This window comes from Priapulus caudatus, unplaced genomic scaffold, assembly GCF_000485595.1.
Source record: "Priapulus caudatus unplaced genomic scaffold, Priapulus_caudatus-5.0.1 Scaffold171, whole genome shotgun sequence".
Taxonomy (NCBI): Eukaryota; Metazoa; Priapulida; class Priapulimorpha; order Priapulimorphida; family Priapulidae; genus Priapulus; species Priapulus caudatus.
The window spans coordinates 29,396-39,246 of record NW_014577232.1 but is presented as its reverse complement, the minus strand read 5'-3'; the positions used below and the strand labels follow the sequence as shown (position 1 = coordinate 39,246).

General features: G+C 44.7%; 2 protein-coding genes across 2 annotated transcripts; one reads left to right on the top strand and one right to left on the bottom strand.

Moving 5' to 3' along the window:
- The first annotated feature begins 1,546 nt into the window (after positions 1 to 1,546).
- LOC106806635 (parkin coregulated gene protein homolog) lies at positions 1,547 to 4,668 on the top strand. The gene is made up of 5 exons (XM_014808638.1): positions 1,547 to 1,642; positions 2,362 to 2,499; positions 2,738 to 2,909; positions 3,544 to 3,693; positions 4,289 to 4,668. The coding sequence occupies exons 1-5, from the start codon at positions 1,547 to 1,549 to the stop codon at positions 4,447 to 4,449; spliced, it is 717 nt and encodes a 238-aa protein (XP_014664124.1). The 3' UTR covers positions 4,450 to 4,668.
- Positions 4,669 to 5,292: 624 nt separating this feature from the next.
- LOC106806660 lies at positions 5,293 to 9,735 on the bottom strand. Its single transcript, XM_014808672.1, has 10 exons — positions 9,457 to 9,735; positions 8,918 to 9,062; positions 8,431 to 8,584; positions 8,023 to 8,149; positions 7,720 to 7,868; positions 7,370 to 7,547; positions 7,125 to 7,214; positions 6,713 to 6,876; positions 6,189 to 6,383; positions 5,293 to 5,781 (listed from the first exon to the last, which is right to left on the bottom strand). Exons 1-10 carry the CDS (start codon positions 9,724 to 9,726, stop codon positions 5,598 to 5,600), a joined length of 1,656 nt encoding a protein of 551 aa, XP_014664158.1. The 5' UTR covers positions 9,727 to 9,735; the 3' UTR covers positions 5,293 to 5,597.
- Between the last annotated feature and the right edge of the window lie 116 nt (positions 9,736 to 9,851).

Genomic DNA, 9,851 nt, shown 5'->3' with positions numbered 1-9,851 from the left:
TGTGTTGAAGTGGGCGTGTGTGCGGCTTATGTGAGCGCATGTCAACTACCGTCCACGCACAGCCACAACGGCGTTACCTTACCGTAATCAGTGGACATTATATGCTAATATCGTGTGTGTCGTGAAGCATGATGTGTGTGTAGTGTGATGAGTGGGTTATGTTGTGGCTGTGTGTGTGTATTTGTGCTGAGATTGCCTGTGTGATGTGTGGTGTGTGTGGAGTGTGTGTGTGTGTGTGTGTTGTGTGGTGTGTGATGTGGTGCAGTAGGTCCCCGCATCGATGTGCAAGTGATACTGATGTGATGGTGCCTGCTGTGTGAACGTGTGGTGTGTGTAGGTACTAATCTCCTCGCGCCAGCCGCGACGCTCTCTTCTACTCTCGCTCTCTCTCCCTCTCCTCTCTCTCTCTCCTCTCTCTCTCTCTCTCTGTTACTCTCTCTCTCTCTCATCTTCTCTGTTCTCCTCTCTCTCTCGCTCCTCCACAACACAACACACACACACACACACACACACACACACACACACACACACACACACACACACACACACACACGCGCGCGCACGCACGCACACACACACAAACGCACGCACGCGCACGCGCACGCGCACGCGCACACGCACTGCGTTTATGGAAACAGCAGAAAATATCAAAAATTTGAACCATACGCAGATTTTCTTTAACGGCCATTTTCAACTGCCTCTAGAGTCTTGACCGCTATGCTGGTTCACATTACGCGCCTCAGGCATGCGCGATCAGAGCCTTTATATAGAGACTAAGGGTCTGCGAAGAGTCTGCGAACGATTATACAATAACTCCCCTTGTGCTAAGATTCAGAGGGCCCGCCCTCTTGATAACACTATACAGCCATATGTGTGGGCTATATAAAATTATCTAGAATTCGAGCTAGGCTAAGGTGAATATATCGCCGTAATAAAAGAGTGCCTTCAATAATTGTCGTAAATGTGGCCAAGAGTTCAACCAAAGTGGGGCACGAGGCGGAGAGGGGGGAATAACAGCGCAATTAGCATGATAACGCAACATCATGAGATCTTGCTTTGGGGACTAACAAGTTATTTTTTTAGCGAATGAGCTCTATCATAGCAGCTCCTTGATTTTCATTGTTAGTAGTGTAGGCCTATGTAGTGATAAATCTATCCCATATTATATATAATCAGGGGTGAATATAATGAAAAAATTATCATTATTCACCCCTGCTATAATCATAATTGTATAATATATAGATATCTATATAATACTCTACTTATCTTTATAGTATTTCTATATTATATTATATCTCTATATAATAGTATATTATACCATAGCTATATACAACACATATCTATGATTATACATACACTCCTGGTATATGATCTACTCTGCACCGACGCAGATCTCTCTACTCTACATACTCCTAGGTGGCGCAGCTGGTTGCCATCAGGTTGCTATGGGTATTTTAATACACAAACGGAGCGTGTGTTTTGTCATTATTGTTACTAGCAATAACATTTAATCTCTGTTATATCGAGCCTGATAATTTCTCTAAAAATGCCAACGTCTTCGGCAGCGATGCAGATGAGGGACACTCAAAAATCATTAAAAGCGGTCCCGTTTTCTGCTAAATCAATCATGAATAACGTTGAGGTAAGCTAATGACAGTAATGTCATGAGTAATGACTAGATGAGTATCATGAGTGTAGCCGTAGGTCCTATCTCACTCACTGTCTGATTGCGTGCGCGTGTGTGTGTTGTGAGTGCATGCGTGGGGTATGTGCGTCCGTGCGTGCGTGACTACTACTAATAATAAGGTGTTTTTCCAAGTCAATTGCTGTACGTGTAACCTGTTAAAACTAATAAAAGTAAAGTAAAAGCTTTAATCCTTTATTAATAGTTAATACTAATAGTTTATGTGTAAAGCAATGATGGCATATGCCATGGACATGGTGACTACAATTACAGAGAGCGGTAGAAAGGAAGTGGAAGATTGGAAGAGAGAGTCTGAGAGAGAGAGAGAGAGAGAGAGAGAGAGAGAGAGAGTGTGTGTGTGTGCGTGCGTGCGTGCGTGCGTGCGTGCGTGTGTGTGTGTGTGTGTGTGTGTGTGTGTGTGTGTGTGTGTGCGTGCGCGCGCGCGTGCGTGCGCATGCGAGCGAGTGAGCACGCCGACAGAGCCGAGAGAGAGAGAGAGAGAGAGAGAGAAAGAAAGAGATAGCAAAAGGGAGGGAGTGTAGGTTTCCTAGTATAATTTCTTGTGAAGTTTAATTAATGGAACACTTGTCTTACCCCAAAACATTAAAATTAATTTTCTCGCCTGTTCTCTTCCTTTCTTGTTATATTAACATTCCTATGCATAATTAATTTTATAGACAGGTAGCCCACCAAGAGCAGGTGCCTTTAAGGAGAGGCCACTTATGAAACCTACAGCTTTCAGAAAGTTCTATGAAAGAGGAGATTTTCCAATTGCTCTTGAGCATGACACAAAAGGGAACAAAATTGCATGGAAGGTTGGTTTGTAATCTTATTATAATGTCAAATCTCTGCTCCTATATATTCTGATGGAAGATAAATAGGGTAACTAAATTGCTATATTTCCTGATGTCTAGCATATGTACATGGATCACATGTTCATGTCTCAGCCAGGCATTACCGAAAATGACTGATCGTTATATAAAAGTTCTTCCTCCATTATAAAAATAACAATGATAGACAACAAGAATAAGAGTGATAAACGTCTGCTTACAGATAGAGATAGAGAAGCTTGACTTTCATCACTACCTACCATTGTTCTTCGATGGGCTGTGTGAGACAACACACCCCTATGAGTTCTTTGCCAGGCAAGGTGTGCATGACATGCTTGAACATGGAGGCTCCAAGATTCTTCCTGTTATCCCACAGCTCATCATCCCTATCAAGAGTAAGTACAGGTGGTAGTGTGATAGATTACAGAGGTGTTGTGTATATGAAGCTCAGGGTTATGTGTGGGACAATGACTACAGAAGGTGCAAGAGAGTCTAGGAATGGGTAGTGTGTAGAGTGCATATGGACAGGATATGTGCGTATGATGAATGGATAAATGGACACCAAGTACAGGAGGTTAAATAGAGGCCGGGTGAGATCATGACAAATCATGTGTCACCATTTACCCCTGATATAAGGAAGGGTGGATTGGGGAGTGGGTAAAGGAACTGGACGTATTTGTAAGGGGAGGAGATTGAGTACAAATAAATATTTATGCAGGAAGAATGTAAAGTGGATTGAGTACAGAGGGTGGGTAAGGAATAGTCAAGGTGGTTGGTGTAAGTGTGGGGAAGGTTGTGGGGGCATCGGAGTGAGAGGTAAGTGGAAAATGGATTAAAATGGGATTAAAAAGGATTAAAATGGGGTGAGGAATGAGGCATACTGGCATGGTGTAAGGGTTACAGTGAGTTTAACCATAATTTGATTTGGAATTGTGTTAAAAGTATTAAGAATGTCACAACATGTTTAGAAATCATTGTTTAAAAATTAATAAGTTTTTTTTAGTTTGGATTTTATTGATTAAATAACAGATGCACTAAACACACGGAATCACCAAGTGGTATGCACAACACTGAAGGTCCTACAGCATCTTGTGGTGTCGGGTGAGATGGTGGGAGAAGCTCTCGTGCCCTACTACAGGCAGATTCTCCCCATACTCAATATTTTCAAGAACAAAAACTGTAAGTGCAGTGACAACAGCTCTCATTCAGCCACAGCATGGCATTACAGTATTGCATGTCAGATGAAGATATTGATGACAGTGATGATAACCACTATTACTATTAGTACTGTGACTGGTACAGCAAGTGCTACCATTATTACTATTTTAATTATTATGTACGTGATCTCGATGCTATTGTGTGTTGTACGGTCGTCAACAGGCATAATAGTAATTAGGACCTTTAAAATCAAGAATATAGATATATATTATATATATCGATATTTTATAAATCAATATTATTTTGTTATTATAGCATTTTTTCGTGTTGAATTTGATGTTAGTGACAGCGACCTTGATGATTGCACTGGCGATAAGAGTGGTTATACAACCTATAGAAACACTACTTGCAGCAATGGCAGTGATCGCTACCCAATTACTAACATATATATAAACCTGATAATGGTGGCACTGACAGTGCTGATATCCTTTATCAATGAAAGGTCAACAGCAATTGTCCTAATGTGAGTTGTAGTGTGATTAAAATGCCAACAGCAATCTAGGCAGATTGATATCTAAAGGCAGCACTAAGAGTGGTGTGATTCGTGTGTTTGCAGTGAATTCAGGCGATGGCATTGACTATAGCCAGCAGAAGCGTGAGAACGTTGGCGATCTGATCCAGGAAACACTAGAGGCATTTGAGCGGCATGGAGGTGATGATGCCTTTATCAACATCAAGTACATGGTTCCCACATACGAATCATGCTTGCTGAACTGATTTTAGAAGGAGTCAAAATGGGAGTAAGAGGTGTGATTCGTGTAAATACAGGATGGTTGGAGGGAAGGGGTGGGATGGTGAGATAGGTTGGAAGAGAGCCAGCCGCAGAGGGTAGGGTAGCCAAGAGGAAGAGGATTTAGGTAAGAGAAAGCCGTGTATGTGTGTGTGTGTGTGTGTGTGTGTGTGCGTGCATGTGTGCGTGCGTGCGTGTGTGTGAGAGAGAGAGAGAGCATGTGTGTGATGAGAGAGAAGGGAGACGTCTGAGACAAGATGCAGAAAATGGGGTAGGAAATGGGAAGCTGGCCGGCGGGGGGGGGGTCGTGGAGAAGAGAAGGAACAGCTGGGGGCAAGTTAGCCAGAACTGTTGCAGGAAAGGTAACTGGATGTCATTGTCAGGAAGCAGAAGATGGCGTATTCGTATGTGTGGGGGGGGGGGACTAGTAAAGGCAATTCAGAATTGTGTGATATAAGTATGGTGCAATTGTTCACTATCACTATCAGTGTGCATGCTCCAGGGCCAGGGACATACTGCAATTCTTACGTATATTGCCACGTGTGTGTTACGCTATGTAGTTATACAATTAAATGTAGTTGGTACGTGTTAAATGTACATAGGCAAATGGGCTGTCAGGCGCATTGCTGCCTTTATAGCTTGTTATTAATGTTTGTTATATCTGAGATGGTGACAGAGTATATTAAGCTCTATGCAGACTTAGAAACACACCGAAATATTTTGTTATATGAAATAGAAATCTGTACGTTTTCACCAATAAAATGTCTTGTTGTAAACAAAAGCCAATGTTGTAACGGGTCATATGTATTGGAATTTGGAACGAACAGTAATTATAGTTGATTTAATAAATTTATTGACGTGCATTTTGTGACTAATAAATACATAAATAATACTATATAAATTAACATGATTGTTTATGAAGAATCACTACATCTATTTGAAAATAACAAAGGTATAGGGAGAAGTGGTGGATAAATAAGATCATGTGGGAAAGGGAGGACGAGAGAAATACTGGGGGCAAGTCGAAGTCGTGGGAAAAGGACGTAATGTCGAGATGATGCCTGGCAGGCAGAACTTCAGATAACGAATGTTGTAGGATGTTAGCTGAGTCAGATGGCTTCTATGGTGGCGCCACCTACAGGTTGCCGTCAGGGTTGTTGACCCAGGGGTAGCGTGGTGGGCAAGTGGTTGCACATGTCTCTATTCTGCGGTCGCCCTGGTGCTCTATGCTGTTGGGTGGGTGGGTGATGTTAAGGTACGTGCAAGAAATTGGTTCCTTGCACAATGGCAGTCTGTCCGAGTAGTCACATGTGAAAAACCTGAAACCAATAGAAGATGGTTAGTGGCCAGCTAGAAAGCACAGGGACCAAACAACAGCACAATCATGATGCGGCGCAGTGAATATGACACATGGTCACAGACAGACACGTGTCACGGACGGATAGAGTGACATTCAAACATTATGACAGAACAGAGTAGTCAGGTAGTAGATATCAAAGGATGAACAGTATAAACCGACAGGCAGAGCAGCAAGGTAATGCGTATAGATACTGAATAACAGAGTACCAGGCAAACAGTGAGTGGTAGAAGATGGCAGGCAGCTGGCAGCTGTTTAGCCACAGAGGCTTTCCTGTAGAATGCAGTAACGTACAGACATTAAATGATAAGGTGTGATGAGTTAGCAGAGGTATGCATACACTACGATATAGTATTAAAGCAGCCTCACCTGGCGGTGTCTGAGATTCGGCTAGGGTTCATTATCCAGTCAAGGGTCTGGGATACCGTGACGAGGTAGACATCTGGAAGTGCCTCAAGCTCATCTAGAAACTCGGTCAACGCCTCAATATTGTAGTGTGCCTCGTAGAACCAACGTGCGCGAAGATTCAATGGGAATGGCGCCCGGTTAGTCTCGTAGTGACGTCTGCAGCGATCCACGTGGAAAGTGATTAATAACATAAGCTGGCAAGGACGTGCATCACTCATGAAGCTCTTTTACCAAAACCCACAAAGATTCTGTCCCAACCTTTCATGGTGATATCTTCTTGAATCGTACCCATCAAACTCCCCTTTCAAGCTCTCGCCATGCTCTGCTCCCAAACCATCACCAAGTCGTCTTCCTCCTACCCCATGCAATGTGCTTTTTAAAACCATGTAGCAATCTCTGATCTCTCATAACCTGTCTTTAATACATTCTCTTCTAATCCCTCTACTACCTAGCACACTACTACTACTACCTGACAAAACCCGCACCTGAAGTTACTCCTGAGAAGCGTCAACGACTCCTCCTTGCTCAGTGGAAAGTAGCATCCATCAACGTTGTTACACACGGTGTCATTGGTATCAAGCCAGTCAACCATTGGCACCTCCCACAAGCCAGGGAAAGATGCAGTTGGACACGGTGCAACTACGCACTCCTACATAAAGGCAAGATGACATGTGAGCCAATGATCGAAGCGTGCACTCACTGAGAATCTGCTCTGTATTTACCACTGGCATCAAGAACAAGTCGGCACCTGCAGCTACAGCACACACGCGGCCATTGACTATATATAACAACGTGCCAGTGGTATTTACAACTCCGATCATAACCGGTATACGATACGACGCACAGCCACAGCTGCTGCGACTGGTCCTGATGAATAAACGACCGACTGAACTCCACCTGTGTGCTTCTGTACTCCAGGGTGTACGGCCAAAGCGGTGGCTCCATCTGCTGAGTTGGCCATGACATGTCATAGCGGAACCCATTATCCTATAAGCATAAATGAATGAAGATGTGTTAATCAACCAACGCGACGAGGTATATTTTTACTCTGTATAAGTGGCACAAACACATGCATGCAGGCTCGTGATGTAAAAGAGGCTTAGCAACTAAATTCTGTTGCAAAATTCTAAGAATGGGCATACCTGAAGCATAGAGAACTGCCGGTTACCGCCCAGTTGAAGGTAGGGGGCACGCATACCGACGACCGATGATTCAGGCACGAAGGACAGATGTTCAAACATTTGCTTCTGGTCAGCGATTTCTCTCGCCCACATATTCTCGTCCAGTTCTTGCCAGTAGTTGCTCACGTCGGGTACATGACTGGAAAACAGTGAGAAAGGTGAGAAAAATCAAGGCCGGCGCGCGCCCCCTGCTGTCCATAAGATATATAACCATCCCACATCTTCGCGAATACCATCTAGTCGTACAAGGGTATACAGACACTGCGCAGCACATCGCACCCTTCCGCAGCGTTACACCTATTCTGACATACCTGATAGACATGGCAGCTATCTCGTGGCCGTCGTGGTACAAGTCCTGTGTGGCGGCGTAGTCGTTGAACTGGTGATTAATGAAGAAGGTTCCTACCATGGGGCAGCCGTTGGGGTTCTCTCTCCGGATCCTTTTTCGCTGATTGTTAACCTGAAAGTCATCTACTTTGGTCAATCTCGCTCGACTGTGGGAGTATTGCTGTACTATGCTACGTATGTTTACACTTCCGTATATGTCGTTGCACTGTATCACTGGTTTGTAACCTGTCATGAGGTGGCCATTGAATGACCAGCGAACTAATTACCTTTTTGAAGACCTGCTGAAGAAGATGGTTGTAGTCCTCGAGTCTGATTGCAGACTCCCATGTGAGCATCACCAATTGGGGCACCTCAGTGGGCAGGAGACCACCCGGAACATCAGTGTTTGAACACCTGCAAATACGCCAAAGCCATGCCGTAAACGCGTACTCACAACACTCGAGGCAGCGCCGTCGCACGCGATGCGCTACAGGACGGAGTTAGAAAACATTTTAGCAAACATTGGTGTCCCAGTGAAAAAACAGTAAAAAAAACACAGGCGATGTGAGGCAACGAATAGCGACTGCTATTCGTTTGGCAGATGCTTTCGCTGACAGATGAAGTTTAGAGGAAGATATTATCGGTAGAGGAGGCTAGGATGTGCTAATCGGTCGTCTAGAGCGTCGGAGCCTTACCTGCAGCCGGGGAGTCGGCAGGTCCGTGGGTCACACTCTACTGCGCAGTCGCTCTCATCTGATCCGTCGCTGCAGTGTTGCACACCGTCACACACAGCTAGGTTGGTGATACACTCTGCGGAGTTAACGCAATGCCACTCACAGTACGCCAGACCTGCGCGGGGAAGATGTAAGGGGTGAGCAGATGTGACAATGGTAATTAAGCACATTATTATTATATTATTATCGTTTTATTCTTTTGGCGGCAGCTCACACGAATCAGTAATTTCTAACCGAACATCAGCAAACGTATTATAATGGCGGTAATCCTCAAATCTATAGGCCCACGTAAAGTTACATTAGTGCATTTACATAAATTCAACGCTTCCACTAACACTAATGCATGCACGCACGCACTCAAACGATTTATTATTGGTGTACTGATACGTATATGCACAATGCTAAACTGCTCGCTCAGGTACCAGGTGTATATCCCTTCCTTACTCACCGTCCTCTATTCTGATCTTCTCCTCGGTGACGGTAGGAGGCGGGGGACGTACGTAACCGCACACGCTGTTGGTGCCATTCTCCGGTGCCTCGCAGCGCCCTTCGTGATCGTCGATCTGTGTCCAGATCGTCACACCAGGGCACCGCTGCAAGGGAACATGTGAAAGATAATAATGGTGGCGTCTCAACACAGCCACGCGCCACTTTCCAGTGACATCTCTTCGATCACTCCATCCTTTCAAATCAGGTCCCTTCTTTCAGCCACGCCCCTCTCCAGCGAAGCCCCTCTCCAGACACGCACTATTCAGCCGCGAGCTCTCTCCAACACAGTCCCCTCTCCAGCCACGCCGATATCTAACTACGATTCATTTAGACTGAAATCGGTCTGAAGCATTGGTCTTCTTTTAAAGTTCACCCTAGCTTATCTCCCACTGGTTATGTCTCCCCTGATGGTCAATAATGCTTATAGTCCACGAATTAAATAGACTTTCTCGGGCAAGCAACCCTCATTAAGCGATTCTTGGTTCGCTGCTTACTCACCGTTATCTTCGGCCAGCCATGGTCGCAGATGTAGAACACCTGACAGTCTCTTGCATCAGAGACGAAGGTAGCTGCTCCTATCGACGGGTTGCATCCATCTTCCGCTTCTATGGGCACACCTAATCTTTTCTCTACAGGTGTTGCCACCGCTGCAAATAAATAATTGCGAATAAGCGCCGTAGCGAATAACCGATGTAGTTTTATGTGACGCGCTCCTCGACAATGGAAACGCAGATTATATTGTCGCGCGAGGAAAACAACAGGGAGCATTCTACCGCACTCTTTCTCTTTCAGTCTCTCCATCTCTGGCTCTCTCTCTCTCGCCCTCTTTTTCTCTTTCTATTACTCTCTCATTCTCTCTCTCTCTCTCTCTCTCTCTCTCTCTCTCTCTCACT

Coding starts and splice junctions, on each gene's coding strand:
- LOC106806660 (XM_014808672.1), bottom strand. CDS start 9,726: ATGCTCCCTGTTGTTTTCCTCGCGCGACAATATAATCTGCGTTTCCAT. Junction 9,063..9,456: donor ATGGCTGGCCGAAGATAACG/GTGAGTAAGCAG, acceptor GTTCCCTTGCAG/CGGTGCCCTGGTGTGACGAT. Junction 5,782..6,188: donor CGAATCTCAGACACCGCCAG/GTGAGGCTGCTT, acceptor TATTGGTTTCAG/GTTTTTCACATGTGACTACT.
- LOC106806635 (XM_014808638.1), top strand. CDS start 1,547: ATGCCAACGTCTTCGGCAGCGATGCAGATGAGGGACACTCAAAAATCA. Junction 2,500..2,737: donor GGAACAAAATTGCATGGAAG/GTTGGTTTGTAA, acceptor GTCTGCTTACAG/ATAGAGATAGAGAAGCTTGA. Junction 2,910..3,543: donor GCTCATCATCCCTATCAAGA/GTAAGTACAGGT, acceptor ATTAAATAACAG/ATGCACTAAACACACGGAAT.